The 23079-nt window shown below is 51.1% G+C and overlaps 1 protein-coding gene across 1 annotated transcript; it reads left to right on the top strand.

Annotated features, from left to right (window-relative positions):
* Positions 1-534: 534 nt before the first annotated feature.
* Positions 535-22735, top strand: FABP3 (fatty acid binding protein 3). Its single transcript, XM_077838036.1, has 4 exons — positions 535-653; positions 7289-7461; positions 21789-21890; positions 22471-22735. Exons 1-4 carry the CDS (start codon positions 581-583, stop codon positions 22522-22524), a joined length of 402 nt encoding a protein of 133 aa, XP_077694162.1. The 5' UTR covers positions 535-580; the 3' UTR covers positions 22525-22735.
* Positions 22736-23079: the final 344 nt, after the last annotated feature.

The raw sequence follows: 23079 nt of genomic DNA, 5'->3' as shown, positions 1-23079 counted from the left end.
TCTCCTTGCGTGTCCACACCCTGCCCTACAACAGCAGGATCCTGATCTCCGCTGGGCACAACCTGAGCACAGCTAAAATACAAATAATCATTCGTATGTCGCTGCCAAACCTTAGGGCTGCATAAGCCACTGAACCCCCCCCCCCCAGAAGATCCTAGGAGGAAAGCCAAGGTCTGATTCCTGACCCGCATCTGCACACTGGGGTGTCACTCTGCAGAGGTCAATTCATGCCCGAGATTGCACTGCACAGGCTGGGATCTCATCCGAGCAGTGGGGAGCGGCGGGCCCGGGAGATGGGGGAGGATGCCGGTGACTTGCTTGCAAGAAGAGCGCAAAGCGCGCAGAGCTGGAGCGCTCCCCGCGCAGTCCGCGCGCTCCCGGCGCGCTGCCCCCTGCCCCCCAGCGAGCGGGCCCGGGCCGTCCGCTTCTCCGGCGGGCTGGGGAGCCAGTGCGCCGCTCGCTCCCTCTCCGAGCACGTGATCAGAAGAGCTATTTAAAGAGGCAGCATGCGGGCAGGTCGGAGAGCAGGCTCGCCTCCCCTCAGCGCCCAGCCGCAGCTTGCACGGCCCCGGGGCTCGCCATGGCTGAAGCTTTCGCCGGCACCTGGAAGCTGATGAGCAGCTGTCATTTCGATGACTACATGAAAGCGATTGGTGAGCGCGTGGAAGGGGGCTGGGAACTGGGGGTACGGGGGACGAGCCTTTATTCCCAAGGGGCAGCGATGGCGAGGGGCTTATTCTTTGCCCCGGAGACACAGGCTGGCCAGGAGAAAAGGCAAAGAACAGAGAGTGAAATCCCGGGATTGGCGCATTCCCGTCGCGGCGCTAAATTCCGCGCACTGGGCGCAGGCAGGTGTCCCCGCGCATCCTGGGCCGGGAGTGGCCTCGCTCGGGGGGGTACTGCGGGTAACATTTTAAACAATGGTGGCTGTTTTCTCTGTCCATTTGACACTGAATTTCCAGCACCCGTAGGGCTGGGGCAAACGTTCCTGTCCGGAGCAATGCTTTGGAAATGGAAAATACGGGACACGTGGTATTGGCAAGCAGTGGCCAGAATGGTCTTTCTTTCCTTTTTTAAAAATTTTAAATAGCAGTTTTTAAACCTAAAATCAAAGGCAAACGGGCTGCTGCGCTGTGGTTAAAATGCGTGCTCGCACACACGCGCGCCCCTATCCGACCTTGATGGGGGGCATGGAAGTGGCAGGGTTAATTGCTCTGTCACCTGATGTCTCTGGGAGCAGCTTGGCCTGGCAGGAGGGTGTTCTGCACGTCTGACAGCTGGGGGGCGGGGGAGGGGGTGTCTAACTGCAAGCGAGCAAGGTCAGTGTAACGGATCCAAGCCTGGCCCGGTACTGATATATCTACAATCAGACACAAAAGGGGAAGCCTGGGTTTTGCAGCGTCAGCCCCCAGTTGGGCAAGCGAGGCGTGGCAACTGGCCAGGCTCATCACTCTCGGCCACAGATACTTGCTGCCAGCATCAGGGAGCTCGCAGGCATCAGCTGCACCCATGCAACCCTCTCTGCAGGAGCGGGGAGGGGGGGTGTTAGAGGCCCTTTGTGTTTGATGTAAGATTCTTCCTACCCTTTGCCTTGCCATGCGCTGGCAGCGGGAGCTTGGCTTCACTCGGTGCCTCTCCTCTCTGCCATGCGCCGACTGCTCCGTGCCAGGCAGCGTTTGCAGATGGATGTGGATTCATCGCTGGGTGTCGGCAAGGTTCAGACAAGTGAGCTGGGCCCAGCAGCAAGCAGGGGGTAGGGGGACCCTGGTCCAGCACCATCACAGTGAAGCTGCCGGGGTGGAATTGAGGGCAGGATTGGAACCCAGGTCTCCTCCTTGTGGCATCGGAGGAAAGGGTTTGACCTGCCCAGTGCCACACTGGACACCCCAGCCACCTCCAACTCACCTGGGCTGGGCAGTGCTCTGCTTTGCACGTGAGTGACTGTTGGAGCATGGGGCAGACACTGCTCCAGAGCAGTGCAACCTCTAGCATCAACAAAGCATCCAAGAGGGGCTGCCTGACTCCTCAGGGGACCCATGCCCTGGCCAGCCTGCCTGAGCTACCCTAAGGGAGGGGATCTGTCAAAGATGGCGAGTGGCTGCTCCAGCCTTCTCCCTAGCAGATTGTGGGGCCTGCTGTGTAAAATGGCTGCTCCCTCGAACTCGGCTCCCAGAAGCTGCTGACATTGAATAAACAGGGTGGGAACATTTTCCAGTCGTGCGGGTTGGACAGGGTCCACGGTCCCCCCCGACTGTGACACTGAAATATCAGGGGTGCAACGTGGCCTGGAATAAATGAATGAAACATTCTGTACGTGTTTTCCTGTGCATACATGTACACACACAGGCATGTGTACACACACACACACACACACGGAGAAGTCACCCAGTTTCATCCCAATCTGATTATTCAGGGCCAGCTCTGGCCTTCGATTACTTTGGCTGGGAAGGTTTGGCTTCCTGGGAGCAGAGGCCCAGCTGACACTCAGTGCAGAGCCAGCTTTGGGCTGCTACGGGGGAAGCCAGACAAATGTAGATCAAGATTTTGCAGAAGGGCCTAGTGATTCTGGGTGCTCACCTGAGCACACCTTAAAGGAGAGGGTTTGCAGAGGACGGGTGCTTAGCAACCCTTTAGGTGTCTCAGCATGGGCCCCCTAAATCACTAGTGAAAACCATGCTGTAGCAGGTTTGCGGTGGTCCCTTGCCCTCTGGCTCAGTGGGAAGCCACTCCACCTCACTGTGACTCTGGGATGCCACTCTATTGGGGATTAAAGCTGCCGCCTTTAGGCAAGGTAGAGCAAACAAGCAGGGTTAAGGCTCAGGCCCTTAGGTGGGGCAGAGCAATACAACAGTCTGGCATCCCAGCTCTGGCAGACGGCAGACAAATGCAGGCCTCTTGTCCTAAGGTGAGGAGGCTGCCACCCCAGGGGGGAGGTTGGCAGCAGGGGGTAGGGGGACCCTGGTCCCAGCCCAGTGGTGGAGTGTTCTGCCACTTGATCAGTGGGGATCTGCCCAAAACACATTGACCGGGGTTCAGGCAACAACAGAAACCAAACTACTGTCTGGTGTCCCTGGGCTACTTCCTACTATCCCACCATAATGTATCTGCGGCTTGGGGTCATCTCCCGTCTCATTGGGGTATATGGCGAGCGGCAGTCTTGGCAGCTCTTCACCTGGTTCAGTCTCCTCCAGGAGCAGGGCAGGGCATGGCGCAGCGCGGGTTCAGGTCCGGGGATCTGCAGCAGCTTGGAGACATCTGCTTCATTCCCTGGCTCAGCCGCAACTTAGTTAGAGGCATCGCCTTTTACACTTCCTGTCTTGCCCCTTAGCTTCCGGCAGGAGGTGTGAGCCTAGCCTGGCTGCACCATCCAGGGATCACGGAGTGACTCTGTGACATTCCCCTGGTGTTATGTGGACCGGTGATCTGCTAGGTCACTCCAATCCTCGACTCTGGGAGCCAGCCTTACCCTGCTGTGCTGTGAGAACCCCCACTCCTGCGCTGTTCACGCACAGCCTCTGGCATGTAACCTGCTCCTTGGATTGTGCAACCGAATGACACTAGCCAATATCTCCGGTCCCAGACACAACCCTAGGAACCTCCTGTCTTTCAATGTCCAGTTATGCCTGCTAGACGCTGCAAGTTTATATGAGTTCGTCAATTTAACAAAGAAATTGATATGTACCCAAGGAGAGTTTCTGACATGCTTCAAACCAAACACATTGCTTCAGGTAGAATAAACAAACAAATTTATTAACTGCAAAGATAGATTTTAATTGATGATAAATCAAAGCACAACAAGTCAGATTTGGTCAAAGGAAATAAAAGCTAAATGCATTCTAAGCGGATCTTAACACTTTCAGTGCCCTTACAAACTTAGATGCTTCTCACCACAGGCTGGTTGCTCTTCAGCCAGGCTCTCCCCTTTGATTAGCGCTTCAGTTACTTGGTGGTGATATCTGTAGATCAGGGGTCTCAAACACATCGCCCGCGGAGCTATTTGCTGCCGCCTACCGAGTTCCCTGCGCACCCCCCCGTTATTTCCTATGGCCACCAAGCTCCCCTCCCCCACCGCCCCCCCCCAGCACGCCTCATCCCCGCTCCTCTACCTACCTCCAGGCACTTCCTGCCACCAAACAGGAAGTGTTTGGCAGCACTTAGCGGTTTCCAGGAGGGAAGGGGGAGGAGCAGGGAGCCGCATGCTTAGGGGAGGAGGCGGAGAAGAGGTGGGGCAGGGGTGGGGACTTTGGGGAAGGGGTTGGAATGGGGGCGGGGAAGGGGTGGGCAGGGGCGGGGAGGTGTCAGTGATATGGCCCTCGGACCAATGTATTAGTCTTCATGCGGCCCTCCTGGTAATTTGAGTTTGAGATCCCTGCTGTAGATGGAGGTGGAAGAGAGAGGAAGAGCATGGCAAACATCTCTCCCTTTTATCGTGTTCTTTCTTCCTTCTTAGCTTTGCCCTATCCCCACTTCAGAGTCAGGTGAGCATTACCTCATCATAGTCCCAAACTGACCAAAGGAAGGGGGGTGACTCACTCGAGAGTTCAACAGATCCTTTGCTGCTGCCTAGGCCAGCGTCCTTTTTTCCTGTGAGGCTGGGCTGGGTTTGTCCCACACATGCCCTGATGAGGTGTGAACTGCCCCTCTGCTCTTGGAGAGTTTTTGTCTGGGCTTGTTTTAAACCATGAGGATATATTATATTCTCAGCCTCATAACTATACACACAAAATTACAACCTATAACATAACTATAACAGCAATGCTCAGTGAATCATGAGCCTTCCGAAGACACCCGACATGACAAACTTTGCACTGGATACCACACAATCATATTATAAGGATGAACATTCATGGGGGTACAGGGCGGTCCCACAAGGTACAGAATGTCACAAACTCCTTCCCTTCTACCTCGGTGGGTGGCCACTCCACCTCACTACACATGCCCACTTGCTGAGAAGCTCTGTTCCCCTCCAGCGGTGGCTAGGCCAAACAGATTGATTGATGAGCCTGCTCCGGCCTTGCCGAGGAGAGCTGGCTCTTTTAGCTCTGGCAGTAGAGGCTGATGCATTAGGATCCAGGCTCCCAGGTTTGATCCCTGCTGCTGCCAGCCTACCTCCCCAGGAGTGTCCGCATTACACAAGTCATTCTTGGCCACGGTTTCCTGCATTCCCCAGCTGTGACGTGGTCTCTGCACCACACAGCTCAGCCCCAAGCAGAGAGGGTGCCGCTTAGACTGTCTCTAACTGGTGGTGGTGATTTCACGGTGAGGACTGTGGCTAACCCGCTCCTGTGCCTGCAGCAGTTACTGCTACATGTCCCGAAAGAAGGAAAACAGGCGCCAAGTTGCATGAAGCCAAGCCCTGTTGTGCCTTAAGTGAACGTTTGCTCAGGTGGTCCCCCCAGCTGAGCCAACATTTGCTAACTGCTGGCGTATCGCAGGATCACTTGCTGCATGCAACTGACCCCCTGGCCTTCCCAGCAGCAGGTACGCAGCACTTGAATCACTTCTCAGGTATTGCGCTAGACGTCAGCCCTTGTGCCTCAGCCATAGGGGCCTTCCACACGATCCTGCTGAACGCCACTGGCATCAACGTCGGAAATGAGTCTGACGCGTGCTTGGGAACAGTGCAGCTGCCATGTAGACGAGTGCAGAGATAGTGGACACTGGGCCAAAATCTGTCCTGTTGCACCTTTGCAGCCCCAAGAAAATCAGCGGGTGAGCAAGGGTGTCCCAGAGACAGCAGCTAGGAGCTTGCAGGTGGGAACGCAGCCATGCACGTGGATGCTGGGGAAGGGTCAGCGCTCAGCACAGCAGCCCTGATGGAGCAAAGCACTTGAGCACGGGTGTGGGGGGCTTTTGTCCCTGAATGAACCTGAGCCCAGCCTTGTGTAGGACAGACCTTCCCTAAGGGTGCTCTCCAGAAAGAAGGCCTGCCGGCAGCGTGGATCCCACAGACAAACCAAGCTGCAGCTGTGCTGGGAGCTCAGGTGCACCTTGGACTCACACATTCAGAGGAAGCGTTTGCTTAGCGTGTGAAGCCCTCTGTCTCATTCCTCACTGCCCCCTCCTCAGTGCCTGCCGTATATCTCCCCTACCCACTGTATCTGAGCCTCTTCCAGCATCTGACTCCCTCCACGGCAGCTGCTCACATTCCTCTGGGCACATCTGTAACCACAAACCCATCGCTCAGACTACCACTGGCCAGATGAGGGCTAGGGAGGCTGAGGGCCAGCGCTCAGTGGGTGGAAAGGGAGTGAAGCTGGGCCACTGAACAGCTGCCAAAGACCGAATCCCGAGGGCATCTCCCATTCTGATGCGTGTCCTGAGGGTTGTAAAATACTGACTCGTGGATTCGGGCTATGCAGGGAGCCCAGTACAAATGCCAATACATTTCAGAGCACGGCTCCTCTCCGGGCTCCATTCAGCTGCTCGCTGGCAGTGATTTGGGGTCAGTAGGCCACATTCTCTCTCTCTCTCTGTTAGCCAGGAGGAATGCCCCTTGAAGGCTGTGATGAGAGAGGCGCTCACAGAGCCAAAAGCCCAACTGAGATAAGTGAAGACAAGAGGCACCAACGCTCAGGAAATGGTCCAGTGCTACCTGGAGAGCGATGGAAATTATTTGTCAGTTGTGAGTCAGTCAGTACAGCTGAAGAGAGAACTGATTTGGGAAGGGGACTTACAGCACACAACCCCACTAAAGCTACTGAGATGCTGGCGGGCAGGCTCCCAAGCTCTTGGTTGTAGGAGTCAGAAATGATCACGGGTGTGTTGTCGCACACCTGCCCGTGCCAAGTGCAAGTGCCTAGCGTGAACCTGCCCCCTCTGGTTCTTGTGTCTCACAAGAAATAGAAAGCTGGTAATAGGCCTGAATGCAGCCCCCAGGAGTGCGTGGGGAGTCACCCCTTGGCAGAGATGGGTGGGAGTGAGGGCAGAATCAGGCCTGATGTGTCCTGTGGGCTCCCGCTGGTCGGTGATCTCTCGTCGGGAGCTGTGGGGAGAGGCAGCAAGGCTGAGCTGGGCAGTGAAGTGCTGGAGGGAGAGGCCATGTGGCGGCAGCCGTGACGGCCCTGTTTAGAGCTGCATTGCCCGAGGAGGAACCAAGGCAGGGCAGTCCAACGCAGAAGGGTGGTGTCAAATGACACGGCTCTATTGGAGTTCGTTCACACCAGCTGAGGATCTGTTCCGCCTGCTCCCCCGCAGGTAGGCCTTGAGCCCACTGCCCTGTGAGCGGGTCCTGAGCCCACCGCCTGCAGCTCCCACTCAGTGCTGGCTGGTCTTGTTTGTCCCACAGGCGTGGGCTTTGCCACGAGACAGGTTGCAAACCTGATCTGGCCCACCACCACCATCAAGCTGGAGGGCGACAAGGTCACCTTGAAGACCCAGAGCACCTTCAAGAACACAGAGATCAGCTTCAAACTGGGGGAGGAGTTCGATGAGACAACTGCAGATGACAGACATGTCAAGGTAGGAGGAACAGTTGGCATGGAGAACAAACAGGACACACACAAGGCAGCCCTAGCCACCAGATGGGGATTCTGCTAGATAGCCAAGGGCTAGTTTACATGGGGCCACTCAGGAAAATGAATCTGAATTAAAGGTGTGAATTAGTGAAAACACATTAAATCCCAGTGTGCATGCTCTTATTCAGCATTCACTTTGGAAGTGAATTAAGGTAGCTTTAATCCCCAGTGGGAGCTCTCTTATTCAGAGTTAATGCAGTTAACTAAACCACCAAACTAATTCAGATTAACTTTTCTGAGTGTCCCCATGTAGACAAGCCCTAGTTCAGATCTGTGTCCTGCCACCAGCATAGCAAATGTAATGCAGGGCTGTGAATCAAGGACATGGGTTTCCAAATGGTCAAGGTCTAATAGATATTACTAGAGATTGGCCTGAGCCAAACATCCCCAAACTCTCAGGTATATTTAGAATCTAGACACCAATCTAGATCCAACTTTGCAGTTGGCCTGATCTCTACAATGGGCCAAGGCCCGGGGTCCTTGGCCCCCTGGCCCTCTCTGCAATCTAGATATGTGGTACCTTAGCACCTACACCCTTCAGTCTGCCTCTTCAACCCATTCCTTCTCACCTACAATCCCTCCCTCTCTGCCTTGCCTCGGGTTTGCCTGTCCTGTCTCATTGAGCCTGAAAGCTCTCCAGCTCAGGGGACATGTCTCAAGGGAAAGTGACACAGTATTTTGTAATAACTGTCCTTTCAACCAGGAGATTTGTATCTGAGCTTTGTGCCCATGGCCCCTTGTTCCGGGGGGTGTGGAGACAACGGCTCATAGCCATAAACAGCCAGTGCAAATCAGAAGGGCTTTTGAATCAGAGAGAGGGAGGGCAGAGTAGAAGTTTCAACCTTGGACAGCAACAGGTGGCTGAGGAACCTCCACGTGCTCCAAGGATCAGAGAAGGGACAGCAGCCGAGGCTGTATTAATTCCCTCCAGTCCATTGACCAAGGTGAGCATTCAGATAGGCACCTTTCCTGCAGCTGCTGTACGAAGCAGGCTGCGAGGCTGCCAGGGCCCCACTGCTGAGCCACAGGGCACTCTTGGGAGTCCTTTGGTAAAACTCCACACCAACCTGAGCAGGGGGCGTCTCCCTACCTGTCCTAGAGTCCCAGCTTCCCTGGACACTGCCTCACCAGAGAGAGCCCAGAGTGAACAGCCCTGCTTGGCAGAGCAACCAGAAAGCACCCAAGAGTTTGGTGTGGGTAACCCTCGGTCTGCTGCAGGGTCATCACCCCACCTCCTGCAAACACCACCCCGGTGACTGTGGGCTGTTGTATTCCCTACTGAGTTTAAGTGAAGCCTGGCTGCTGCGCTTAGGTCCTGTCCTCTCCCATACCCGTCTGAAAAGCCCTGCCCTCTCCTGGGACTCTGATCTTGGGGCCCCTCTCTCAAGTCCTTTGCTCTTGACACGCTGCAGAAGAGCTGCTGCAGGAGTTCAATGTTGCAAAATCAGGTTCTTTTGCGAGATAAAATCAAGAGGAAGTTATCCACGCCTGGCTGCCAGATGCACTGGAAGCTTGTAATGTGAAGGCAAGTTGTGCACAATAAATACACCCAGCCCTCACTTTCCCCAGGGTAAAAGAACAGAGGTTTGCATCCCCCTTCTTGCTTCTTTGTGCCCTACCAGGAATGCCTGGAAGGGGCTTTCCAAAAACATTTGTTGCATTTTTATTTTTTTACATTAGAAATGTAGGTTTGCAGCCCCTGTTTTCCATCCGTGACTGGAGAATTGGTAGGGTTCTGCCACCACAGGTCTGAAGAATGGAGCATGATCAACTGGCGCTTTGGATGGGATGTTTAAAAACGCTGGTTTTGGTAACCCCTCCTTAATTCCAACGCCTGGTAAACAGTGAAGCGAGAACCTCTCTTTGGGAAAGATTCAAACACTCCCACCCCTCTATGCCGAATTACCTCACACCAGATCTCTCCTCTTCCAGGAGTCCTCCAAAGAAACAGGGACGGCAAGTTGGGATACCCCTGGGGGAGGGAACCCACAACCAGGAAAAACCCTTTTTGAGGGGAGGAAACCTGCCTTTTCTAGCGTCTCTATCCATCAGAGTCCCCCCAAAAGGGAGCACACCCTGGATTTCCCTGTCTTCAGGTTACTGTTAGCAAAGAACGCTCCCCTCCCTGGAGCAAAGTGAGATCTGGCTGCACGGACAGTAAGCTGGCATAGACATGAGGCTCCCAGGCTCCATTAAATACACTTCAAAGACCTCAAACATGACCGTTTGTGCCCTTTCATTAACGATGGGGATATCATCAAGGTTGTTGTGTTATAAAAATAAACTCCAGCCTGCCTTGGGGCAGGAAGGAAGGAAGACAGCAAGGAATGGGGCCAGCCCCCATGGGTGCTGGAACTCGGGGTGCTGGAGGGGCTGCAGCACCCCCTGGCTTGATGTGGTTTCCATCCTATACAGGGTTTACAGTTTGGTTCAATGGCTCTCAGCCCTCCCACTACAGAAATTGTTCCAGCCCCCCAAAGAGAACGTGGCCAGGCCCAGGACAATCACGCTGAGCCCTACTGAGGGACGTAGCACATGCTATTTCTGAACGGTCTCCCCTGGCGCCGCCTGGTGCTTGCTGTCCATCCCTGCATAGTGCCTCCACCACGCCCGCACCAGGACTGCCCTTTTGCTCACACCTGCCACCCAGCCAAACACCAAGACCTGCCCAGAGTCCGAATGGCAAAGCTAAGTGGGACAATCGGTCACACGCCCGCGTTGGCTCTGTCATATTCACAGCAGGCTTGTAGCCACGGGTGGGCCTGAGTGGGCTGTGGCCCACCCACTTAGCCTCCCGGCCCACCCAAATTGGGGCTGGAGCCACCCGAACCCACAGGCTGGGACTCCTGCCCCCAGCTCGGTGTCCGTCCCGCTGGCCATGTCCCTGTCCTGCTGGTGCCGAGTGCAGCTGCCCCGTCTCTGGCCCCAGCGCTTGCCCCGCCCACACCCATCCTCACGAGGCACCCCCACACCTGGGAGGGGGGCGAGTCGTAAGGGTGGGTCTGGGTGGGGCTAGCACTGGGGCTGGAGACTGGGAGAAGTGTGTGGTGCCGACAGGAGTGAGACACAGACAGACACCGAGCCAGGGTTGGGAGGGGTGGGCAAAGCTTGAGCCCTGGTGGGGCCCCTTCTGCTCCATGGCCACACCCCCAGCCTGTGTGCCCTGGGCAGCCTCATCTTTGGGTGCCTGCTGCTGAGCGGTAAGGGCCAGTTGGAGGGGCTGCAGGGAGGCGGGTCCCCCTCCTTTCTGGCCCCCTCCCTCCCACATCCTGTCATTGCCTGCCCACCCGAAGGCCGGGGCCCACCCAGTTTTCCTGTCCTCGCTATGCCACTGAGTCACAGTGGGTCCCCCACCCCGAGGCTATGACCTTGCAGGGACAGTGCTTAGTGCAGCATGGGATTTTTAAGGGGAGTGTTTGAGAGAGTCCTATAATGTATGTTACAAGCTGGAAAATCTATATAAATGGCTAAAGATACCTAGCACTTTACATAAGAGGCTTTTTACCACTTCACAAAGCTGGGCAAGAATCATCTCTCCCCCACCTCCTTTTTGCAGATGGGGAAACAGAGGCACAGAGCAGGGATGTGACAGTAGGAGGCATTGAGGGTCACTGGCAGAGTGGAGAGTAAATTCAGGTCCTGTCCATAGAAGCACACGGCCATGCCTGACACCCTGTCACAGGAGGTTGTAACTTACAGTGAAAGAACAGGAATGTACATTGCTATGGGGCTCTGTAAGATCCTGGGCCTATATTCACTAGCCAAAATGTTCAGCTGATTCTACTGTGTGTGTGTGGGTGGGGTGGGAGGTCGACTCTCTTAGCTCAGGCTGCCCAGGGGATCTCGTGATGGCACTGGAAATCTTGAGAAAAACATACAGGGTGACTAGGTCTGATGGAATCTACATTAATCCCACCTGGGCTTCCCATAGGGAGCAAGCAGGCGTGAAGTGCTGAGGACTATTCTTTGTACGCTGAGCATGTGCCCTTCAGGTGCCCCTGGGCAGCTGGCCAAAGGGTACAGAATAGCAGGAAGAGCAGGATGGCAGCACAGTAGCCTCCAGCCCGAGGCAGCCGCTGCAGAGCTGCACCGATCTCGGCACCGCACACAGCCGCAGGTCACCCCGCTGAGCCCAGCCAGCTCAAAGCTGTGCGGTTTGGGGAGAGCACCCGCCAACCTCTAACCAGGGGGCGGGGCTACTCAGGAAGACCAGGGCTTTACAGAGCCCGCTCCTAAGTGACCAGGAGCGGCTAGCAGGGGAGCTTCGTGAGGGAGTTTGGGGGATACATGTAACATTCCTTAAATTTCTTTAAACTTAAGTTAAAACACATCCCCTGATTAAAAACAAAATAACAAAGGAACCAGCTGCAGGAGTAAAAGGAGAATGCAGGCTGAAGTCCAGCACCAGTGTGGGGTCTACCCAGTTTATTTTACTCAGTGCCGCATGTCTGATTACCTGCCCTATGGGCAGGGGCGTATGTGTGCATTCGGAGCCAGGAGCTCCTGCCCTCAGAGACCGTGTACGGGCTTTGGAGGCCAGGGTGGCTGAGCTGGAGGAGCTGAGGGAGACAGAGAGGTTCACAGATGAGACTTTCTGGGACACAGTAGAATAGTCCCACCCGGTACTGGTTTCCCATGGCGCCAGTGGCTGCATGGGGCTGGGCCCACACCCAGAAGGGCCCATAACGCTTGCTTCCTCCTCTCTCAGTGCGTGCAGCAGCACACTAGCTACTGCGGCACCCAGCCTCCAGCCCCAGAGAACACCTTACCCCCCACCCCGCAGGCTCGGCCAGCCCCTGCGCGGAGCAGACGGCCAGCCCTGCCCTCCCCCCCGGGGTATGATACACTGTGTCAGGGCCCTGATACATTGTATCCCCCCTGCCACGACCAGAGACAGGCAACAACATTTCAGACCAGCTCTCACCCTCTGCCTGCAGGGATCCAGCCTGGCAGCTGAGAGCCCAAGGTACGTGGTGTGGGGGTGTAGTTCTTTGACCAGCTCCCTGCCTGGAAAGCTGGGCCTGGAGCAGGAAAGGAACTACATCTCCCAGCATTCCCTTGGCTGCTGTCAACCAGAAAGGGAGGGGAAGCTGCCAGGGCTGTTGAGACCCCATACACGGAGCTTGCTGTGGATGGGGAGCTGGCTGCTAGAAAGGGGTGGTGCTGTGAATGGGGAACATATAGGCACAAGGAGTAAAAGACTGCCCCAGATTGGATTAGGGATGCTAGTGGCCTCGGCTGGCAGTCCCCGAATTGCGTGGAATGAATGGACAATGTGCCTCTATCTGAAGCCTAGCAAGGGTCAGAGGTCTGTGGACCCTGCCAGGAGAAGTTAAAATGATAAGTAAGGAAGGGAAGGCTCTACTAGAGGACCTGGGCAGCTTTAGATACCAGGCCTGCAGGAGTATGTGACTCAGTTTCCACTTCTGAGCCATGGAAGCAGAAATTGGCTTTTCCTTTCCAGACTTATCTAACATTCAGAAAGGGAATCTAGCACCTGCCTTCCCAGATTTACACCCTCAAAGTTCAGAAGTGCTCAAGTTCAATCTGGGCCACTCTCTGTTACTTCATTTCTCCCAAGTCAAATACTGATCCACTGTAATTTTCTGTAGAAAAAGTAGGATAAAATTGAACAACAAATGTTGGCATCTTCCCAATGCTAACGAGGACCAGAATTCTATTTTCAGTAACCATTACCCTTTTTTTTAGTTTTGTTTCCTGTAAAAACATAAAAACAAGATGACAAGTTCTCCACAGAAACTAAGATTGCAACAGACAGCAAAGGCACCTCAACTTTTCCTCATTATGTGGGTCAGTCTTACAATACGGATCCAGATATCCTCTAATCCCACAAACTGAAAATTGTTCCACTTTACTGCAGTTCTGTAACCATGCAGGAACCAATCCTGTGTCCTGCGCATATCTAAAATTCCTACTGAATTCAGAAGTGCCTGGCTTTTGTAACCATACCACCTGATATTTTCAGACCCTGTAAGCTAAGCAGGTTTACGTTCAGTAGTGGAGTGGGAGACCTCTCAGAAAAAGTTACGTGTTGCAGAAGGTGTTGATTATTCCACACCCAATCTGACAGCCTCTGTGCTGTTGAGGAGGATGAAAATCTCAGGGAAGGAGAACATCCAATTGGAGCACAGGGAAACAATCCCATAGTTACAGGTTTCAGAGTAGCAGCCGTGTTAGTCTGTATTCGCAAAAAGAAAAGGAGTACTTGTGGAACTGAAGTGAAGTGAACTGTAGCTCTCGAAAGCTTATGCTCAAATAAATTGGTTAGTCTCTAAGGTGCCACAAGTACTCCTTTTCTTTTTGCGAATCCTATAGTTGGAACCCTCCTTCCAGATGATGTTGTGGTATCCTCTTGCACTGAGGATACCTCTCTGGGGGAGGGAACTGCAGCTATTAAGAAGAGACAGGCATTAGTAATGAGTGATTCGATCATTAGAAACATAGATTGCTGGGTTTGCAATGACCAGAACCGCATGGTGACTTGCCTGCCTGATGCAAAGGTTGCAAATCTCTCGAGACATCTAGATAGGCTTATGTGTAGTGCTGGAGAGGAGCTGGTGGTCGTGGTATATGTCGGTACCAATGACATAGGGAAGGATAGGAGAGAAGTCCTGGAGGCCAAATTTAGGCTGCAAGGTAAGAGATTGAAGTCCAGGACCTCCATGGTAGCGTTCTCTGAAATGCTTCCAGTTCCAGGTGCAGGGCCAGTTAGACAGGCAGCACGACAGAGTCTCAATGCGTGGATGAGACGATGGTGTAGGGAGGAGGCTTATTAGGAACTGGGGAAACTTTTGGGATAGGGAGAGCTTATGCAGGAGGGATGGGCTCCACCTAAACCAAAGTGGAACCCAATTGCTGGTGCTTAAAATTAAAAAGGTCATAGAGCAGTTTTTAAATTAAGGGCTGGGGGAAAGCCGACAGGTGCGGAAGAACATGTGGTTTGGACATCCCTTAGAGGAGCATCTATAAATGGAGATTCCCTATGTCCTAATAAGGAGGAGAGGATGAAACGTGATAAAATACAGGTAGGATCTGATGAGAAACAGTCAAACGACATTCAATTACATCATGCAATGGCAGGCAGCTAAAAAGTGACAATTTTTTAAAGTACTTATATACCAATGCTAGAAGTCTAAATAATAAGATGGGTGAACTAGAGGGCCTCGTATTAAATGAGGATATTGATATAATAGGCATCACAGAAACTTGGTGGAATGAAGATAATCAATGGGACACAGTAATACCAGGGTACAAAATATATCAGAATGACAGAACAGGTCATGGTGGTGGGGGTGTGGCACTATGTGTGAAAGAAAGTGCAGAATCAAATGAAGTAAAAATCTTAAATGAACCAAACTGTAGCACAGAATCGCTAAGGATAGTAATTCCATGCTTGAATAATAAGAATATAGCAGTAGAGATATGTTACAGACCACCTGACCAGGATGGTGATAGTGACTGTGAAATGCTCAAGGAGATTAGAATAAAAAACTCAATAATAATGGGGGATTTTAACTATCCCCGTATTGACTGGGTCCATATCACCTCAGGACAGGATGCAGAGATAAAGTTTCTTGACACCTTAAATGACTGCTTCTTGGAGCAGCTAGTCCTGGAACCCACAAGAGGAGAGGCAATTGTTGATTTAGTCCTAAAGGGAGAACAGGATCTGGTCCAAGAGGTGAATATAGCTGGACCGCTAGATAATAGTGACCATAATATAATTAAATTTAAAACCCTGTGGTGGGGAAAATGGCCCAACACTGTAGCATTTAATTTCAGAAAGGGGAACTACACAAAAATGAGGAGGTTAGTTAAACAGAAATTAAAAGGTTCAGCACCAAAAGTAAAATCCCTGCAAGCTGCATGGAAACTTTTTAAAGACACCGTAATAGAAGCTCAACTTAAATGTATACCCCAATTTAAAAAACAAAGTAAGAGAACCAAAAAAGAGCCACCGTGGCTAAACAACAAAGTAAAAGAAGCAGTGAGAGGCAAAAAAGCATCCTTTAAAAAGTGGAAGTTAAATCCTAATGAGGAAAGTAGAAAGTAGCATAAACTCTGGCAAATGAAGTATAAAAATATAATTAGGAAGGCCAAAAAAGAATTTGAAGAACAGCTAGCCAAAGACTCAAAAAGTAATAGCAAAAAATTTTTAAGTATATGAGAAGCAGGAAGCCTGCTAAACAGCCAGTGGGGCCCCTAGAGGATTGAAATGCCAAGGAGCACTCAAGGACGATAAGGCCATTGTGGAGAAACTAAATTAATTCTTTGCATCAGTCTTCACAGTTGAGGATGTGAGGGAGATTCCAAAACCTGAGCTATTCTTTTTAGGTGACAAATCTGAGGAACTGTCCCAGATTGAGGTGTCATTAGAGGAGGTTTTGGAACAAATTGATAAACTAAATAGTAATAAGTCACCAGGATCCGATGGTATTCACCTAAGAGTTCTGATGTAAAATTGCAGGACTACTAACTGTTGTCTGTAACCTATCATTTAAACCAGCTTCTGTACCAAATGACTGGAGGAGAGCTCATGCGATGCTGTGACTGGGGTCCTAGTGTGGAGCCAGCTACAGTCACTCAATTAGAGTGAACTGCAAAAAATGGAGCAGCCAAACCCCAAAAGCTAGCAGATACTCCAATATTTAGATTCACCAAGACAGCATAAAACAGCTTCTTTATTACCGTACTGGTTACTCAGAAGTCCAAACAACACAGTTCCCTTAAAATGATCCAGCCTCAGGCCTCCATCCAGGTACCTATGTCAAATATGATGAAAATTTCTGTAAATCTTATTTCATCACATAAAAGAAAATGTTCTACCAATCCCAGAGGATCGGGCACATCACCTCCCAGGTTAATGAATGTTTCAGATCTTACCCAATACACGCTACAGCCAATTCTTACTAACTAAACTAAAATTTATTAAAAAACAAGAGAGAGAGAGTATGGTTAAAAGATCAATATACATACAGACATGAATTCAATCCATTGAGGTTCAGATTCATAGCAGAGATGGTGAGCTTCGTAGTTGCAAAGAGTTCCTTTAGAATTCAGTTCATAGGTTATAGTCCAATGTCCAAATACCATATTCAGGGTGTACCAGCATAACTGGGACCTCAGTCTTGTGACTCAAACTTCCCCTGACGAAGCCTAAGCAGATCTGAGATGACAGAATCAGGACCCAAGGATCTTTTATACAATTTCATGTCCTCTTTGACAGGTTGAGAGTTCCTCGGGGAACTATTAGGATGACTTTGAAGGATGTCCATCATCGGTACTTAGCTATACGAATTAACATAAGGCCATTTGCTTGTTCCTCCACCATTCACAGATTATTTGCTATACATTTCAAAGAGAGATGAATACTGAGATATCCTGTGTTTACAATTCATTTAAATGCTAGGATCTTCTTTTGACCTCTGAATTATCAGAGTACAGCATAGACAGGGACTGTTGATTACATTGTTGACCCTACTCATACATATGTAAATACACAAAAACATAAACATTATCTCCCCTCATGTCTTCTGTGGGTTATTTATTTTGCAGGATGTTTAACCCTTTCCAGCCATGCATCTGAGATTCCACTTTTTAAAAAGGGCTCCAGAGGAGACCCTGGCAATTATAGGCCGGTAAGCCTGACTTCAGTACTGGGCAAACTGGTTGAAATTATAGTAAAGAACAAAATTGTCAGACACATAGATGAACTTAATTTGTTGAAGAAGAGTCAACATGGTTTTCGTAAAGGGAAATCATGCCTCACCAATCTACTAGACTTCTTAAAGGGGGTCAATAATCATGTGGACAAAGGGGATCCAGTGGATATAGTGTATTTAGATTTTCAGAAAGCCTTTGATAAGGTCCCTCATCAAAGGCTCTTAAGCAAAATAAGCAGTGATGGGATAAGAGGGAAGGTCCTCTTATGGATTGGTAACTTGTTAAAGATAGGAAGCAAAGGGTAGGAATAAATGGTCAGTTTTCAGAATGGAGAGAGGTAAATAGTGATGTCCCCCAGGGGTTTGTACTGGGCCCAGTCCTATTTAACATATTCATAAATGATCTGGAAAAAGGGGTAAACAGTGAGTTGGCAAAATTTGCAGAAGATACAAAACTACTCAAGATAGTTAAGTCCTAGGCAGACTGCGAAGAGCTATAAAAGGGTGACTGGGCAACAAAACGGCAGATTAAATTCAATGTTGATAAATGCAACGTAATGCATATTGGAAAATATAATCCCAACTATACATATAAAATGATGGGGTCTAAATTAGCTGTTACCACTCAAGAAAGAGATCTTGGAGTCATTGTGGATAGTTCTCTGAAAACATCCACTCAATGTGCACCAGCAGTCAAAAAAGTGAACAAAATGTTGGGAATCATTAAGAAAGGGAAAGATAATAAGATAGAAAATATCATATTGCCTCTATATAAATCCATGGTACGCCCTCACCTTGAATACTGCGTGTAGATGTGGTTGCCCCATCTCAAAAAAGATATATTGGACTTGGAAAAGGTTCAGAAAAGGGCAACAAAAATTATTAGAGGTATGGAATGGCTGCCGTATGAGGAGAGATTAATAAGACTGGAATTTTTCAGCTTGAAAAAGAGATGACTAAGGGGGGGATATGACAGAGGTCTAGAAAATCATGACTGGTGTGGAGAAAGTGAATAAGGAAGTGTTATTTACTCCTTTTCATAACTCAAGAGCTAAGGGTCATCAAATGAAATGAATAGGCCTCAGGTTTAAAACAAACAAAAGGAAGTATTTTTTCACACAACACACAGTCAACCTGTGGAACTCCTTGCCAGAGGATGTTGTGAAGGCCACAACTATAACAGGGTTCAAAAAAAGAACTAGATAAGTTCATGGAGGATAGGGCCATCAATGGCTATTAGCCAGGATGGGCAGGAATGGGTCCCTAGCCTCTGTTTTCCAGAAGCTGGAAATGGGTGACAGGGGCTGGATCACTTGATGATTACCTGTTCTGTTCATTCCTTCTGGGACACCTGGCATTGGCCACTGTCAGAAGACAGGATAGATGGACCTTTGGTCTGACCCAGTATGACCGTTCTTATGTTCTTATGACAGAGGATCTCTGCTAAGCAGGGGTGAGAAGCTCATGGCTCGGAAGGGGAGAGGCAGCTAGGAATGGAATCGATTCAGGGACAAGTGTTTAGGGGGCTCAGGAGAGCAATTAATGAAAGCCCCAGTTCTGGGTGGGTGCTGCTGTCTGGAAGGGTTTGCACCAATGGGAGATGGGGATTGGGTGGGACAGTCCAAGGGGCAGCCAGCGGATGGCATTTGGGGAAGGGATTTCCCTAATGGTGAGATCTGCAAGGCTGGGGACTCGTTTCCTGGAGGTTGGGAAGTCCTGTTCCTTGGGACACTCAAAGCTACCCTACATAGATCTCCCAGATATACAGCAGGGAACAACCCTGCTGTGGTCCCCACCTCCTGGACAGGGATGGCAGGGGTCTGATGCTGCTCTCACTGCGAACAGGAGTGGGCTGGCCAGATCTCTGCCATCTCTAGGTCCTAGGATCTGTTTAAGCTTCCCCCAAAAGTGCTGTGAAACATCACACGGAGGCCCCCCTGTCCCACCCAGCTGCTGCACCATTCCTCTCTCTTGCCTTTATGGAGCCTTCTGCCCTCTGCCCCATGCTCCCACTTTGGGAGAGGGCAAGTTGTGTATCCCCCCAGGTGCCTGGAGCACCAAAAGGCTAGGAGGCCACCTGCTCTAGTGGGAACATGCCTGCAGCCGGGGGGTGGCCCAGACCAGGGAAGAGAGCAGTGGGGCAGGATCACCAGCGAGAAGGGGCTTGGTGGGGGTCTCACATTTAAGCAGGATTAGCAGCCGGGAGCCATGGAACAATCTGGGGGGTTCAGCAAGGAGTTTAGAGAGCCCTAGAGGTGCCTCCCAGAATGTTCCAGGAGGGTGGCTGGGGGTAACTGCATCCTACAGAGATGGGTACTCCCCAGGCATTGGGGTGCTGGAAAGCAGCAGCTGAGTCCTGCAGCCCAAGCCCGTCCCTGCGGGCATGGAAGAGGAAAGTTTTTATTGCAAACACATGCAGAAGGAGCACACTGGGACAGCAGCAGGAGGGGGGTTGGGGAATGCAGCCCATCTCCAGAGGGCAGGAGGCTGTCTGGCCTGAGAGGGACCTGGATTGGCCTCACAGCACCTGATCGCACGGGGGTTCTCTGGCTCTTTAGACAAGAGAATTGTCACGCTGACCTTAGCCATGGCCAGGCCCGGCTGTTAGGCCAGTGTCAACACAAGACGCAGTGTAAACAAAGCCTTGCCAAGGCCGGGGCAGGTGGAGGGAACCATCAAGCTTTAATTACACTGCTCAGAAACCCATTTGTGACACTGTGACCTGAGTCCCCCACCCCTGTCAATAAGCAGCTCATGGGGAGATGAAATTCAGCCTCTACAGCTCTCATTTCCAAGGGAAAACTGGCTCATCTGAGCAACCAGCTGGGCAGTGATTAAATAAAGAGGCCTTCGTGATTCAGTCCTCTCTGAACAGCCCAAGCAGCTCTGAGGAGGTGGTGAAGCAAGCGGTGGGGGGAAAGCAGAGGTAATGAAGCCATGGCCACTCACCACCATGCCACAGCGATCACCAGGACCATCAGTCCTTGGGGCCTGAGCAAAGGGTGACCATTATTAGCACGCTGTTCTAGATGCGGAGCGTAAAGAATAGTGACACCTTTGCTCACTGGCCTCAGTGGACCTCTAAGTCATCCACCTGCCCTCTCACGTACACACGTACACACACACACACCCCCACCCAGGCAGGTGCAGAGCTGCCTGTCTGATTCATCCCGGGAGTCAGAGCAGGGTGGGGGTCACTCAAGCAGCACCAACTCTATTATAAGAGACAGAGTGGCTCCCTGAGGGAGGGCTAGGAACCAAGGCTGAAAAGCCCTGGGATTAGGTGTCTCAGGACAGGGTTTGCATTTGTAATTGAAGCCTTGGGGCTTTGTCAGGTTGGAGTGAAGGCCACGCCAGGAGAGAGCAGGTTTGGACAATCCCCTCCTCGCTGTGGGAGAGACACTAGAAATACACCTGTTCTCATCAGCCACAATGAACAGACACACTTCAGTCTTCCAAACCCGACTGAACTTCTGCTCTGGTCTGTAGCAGCTTGGGCTACCCTTTCCTTATCCAAACCAATGTGGCCACCCCCAAACTCTCACATAACAACCGCAACATCCCCCGCCCCATCTTCCCAGTGGATCTCCTGAGCGTTTATTCCCCCTGGACATTAATCAGCCCCTTCAATTTAAGGTTGAGGCAAGAGCAGCCTCAGGTGGGACCAAAGGATAGGAAAAACTCCCTCCTCCTCCTCCCTTTTTTGACATTAACTCACCAAGGAAATTCATGTCAAGATGCACCATTAAACTCAGGGTCAGTTCTAGGGTCCCATGATTTACGGGGGGGAATGGTATTTTGAGGCCCCTGGATATCGCTATTTAAAAAACAACCCATCTTCCAGAAGTCCAGGGGCTGGTGAAACTCCTGGAAAATCTTGGATTTTAAGAGTTTACAAATAAAACGTAGCTCTGGTGTCAATATTTTGCTGTGATTTAGAATGCATGTCGAGGATGAAGACTCTCCCATCTGCCGCTGTTCATGGCTTTTCGTTGGACAACTTGGTTCATATTTTAGCCTCTCTCACAATTTAGGACCCTTTGATGATCTTTTGGGAGGGGGAGATAGAATGTCCCCTTTGCTCCCCGGTAGCTCTGGGCCTGATTAAAATCTCTCTCTTTGCCACCATGACTGTCCCTGTAAACTAATTCTAGCAGCTGGGAGGGCAGGGTCCATTCTCTCTGCAGCTACCAAGAAACTTCATTTGTACAAGCCACCAAAATACAGCCACTAGGATGGCTGGGCGAATGCTCTGCCCTACTCTAGCTGCAGCAGTGAACAACCAAGCATCAGTGAGATCTAAAAATCCCCCCCTCCAGCCCTGAGCTAATTCTGATGGCTCTTTCTGCAATGACACCACTCTGCCTGCACCCCTTCCTTGGTTTCACAGTTCCCAGGCATTCACCCCTTTAATAGACATGAAAGGTCTTGCTGACCTGGATTCAAGGGCAAATCCTTGGGGACGTGCGAGCAGAGACGCTGCGTGTGCCCGAACCTTTACCCCACGCAGGATCTATTTTATTGCCCCGTTTTAAACCACTTGTGCTGCTCCTGTGCTATGCGCTTTGATCTCTCTCTTCCCCTGCAGTCTCTTGTGACACTAGATGGAGGAAAACTTATCCATGTGCAGAAATGGGATGGAAAGGAGACGACGTTAGTCCGAGAACTAGAGGATGGGAAGTTAATTCTGGTAAGAGGGCAAAAGCATTCCTAGGATCTGCTAATAGCACCTGCCTTTCCATTCACTCAAGATATTGCCAATCAGTGGGTGGCATCAGATAAGCTTAGAGGCTGTCTACAGCAGTAAGTTGTAACTGCTTTAACTAGCCCCGTTAAAGCAGTACAAAGCCCCTTGTGTGGAAGAAGATACATCAGCATAAAGGTGCATATTCCCTTACCAGAAAGAGAAATAGCTATCCTGGTAATAAGGTACATTTATACCAACATATACCAGGGAGGTACCGGTATAAAGATACACTCTCAACCCACAGTTAAACCAGTCCAACAAGTGTAGACCAGGCCTTGGACGGGTTAGAAGAACCAGAACAGCTGGCTGAATATCTGTCCTACAGGGATAGGTTAAAAGCGGAGAGAGAAGCTAGGGGGCAGATCCCAAGATCTGTTAATTCCCTGAAATGCAGCCTAAGTTGCCGTGCCCTGCGGTGAATGCCTGACAGAACCTGGTGGGGGGAAAGTCAGCTGTGAAGCTCCTGACGAGGGACTGACCCCAAATCCTCCTCTAACCTCCCTTGTTTTGTTTCTGATTCCAGACTCTCACCATGGGCACTGTTGTCTGCACTCGCACGTATGAAAAGGCAACATAGACGCCAGCTCTCTGCTGATCACCCGGTGCTGAACTCACTGAATTGCCTATTCCCCCTCCCCCCCAATTTGTATTCAACTGAATATTTGAGCATGGAGCCAGTGTTGGTGAGCCCTCCCCTTCTGCCCGTGACTCTGCTTTCTGTGATACTGTGTTTTTGTTTAATCTTGTAAAACCCCATGCGGAAAATAATAAACCAAAGTTGTTACAGATTGGTGTCTGGCTTGCTCTGGGAAAGGCTCACAAGCCATCTCCATACCAGGACTAATTTCAGCAGCTCTAGCTATGGGCCTCACTCTCTGCTCTGGGCCAGGGGTGGGTTCTGCTTCGGTAATACTGTAGGCTTTGGACTTGCAGAGACCAACAAACCCTAGCAAGGAAGGCAGAGCAGCTTAATACAGCCTTCGCTTCCAGGCTCACTGGGCAGCCAGGGCGGAACAAATATTCTTTTAAAAAATTCTAGATTTTTCCAGGGAGGGAAAGGCTGTTTTCTAGCCAGCTACAGTCGTAGCCCTGCTCAGAGCAGGTCAAAGCAGCCTGGTGTTTAAAATATCAG

This window comes from Eretmochelys imbricata, chromosome 19 (assembly GCF_965152235.1).
Source record: "Eretmochelys imbricata isolate rEreImb1 chromosome 19, rEreImb1.hap1, whole genome shotgun sequence".
NCBI classification, from domain to species: Eukaryota; Metazoa; Chordata; order Testudines; family Cheloniidae; genus Eretmochelys; species Eretmochelys imbricata.
This window is presented reverse-complemented; position numbering and strand designations above follow the sequence as displayed.

Bases quoted from the DNA above. Each gene is read 5' to 3' on its own strand.
- FABP3 (XM_077838036.1), top strand. From the start codon at position 581: ATGGCTGAAGCTTTCGCCGGCACCTGGAAGCTGATGAGCAGCTGTCAT. The intron at 654-7,288 runs GTGAGCGCGTGG...TTTGTCCCACAG, and splicing joins TGACTACATGAAAGCGATTG to GCGTGGGCTTTGCCACGAGA. The intron at 7,462-21,788 runs GTAGGAGGAACA...CTTCCCCTGCAG, and splicing joins CAGATGACAGACATGTCAAG to TCTCTTGTGACACTAGATGG.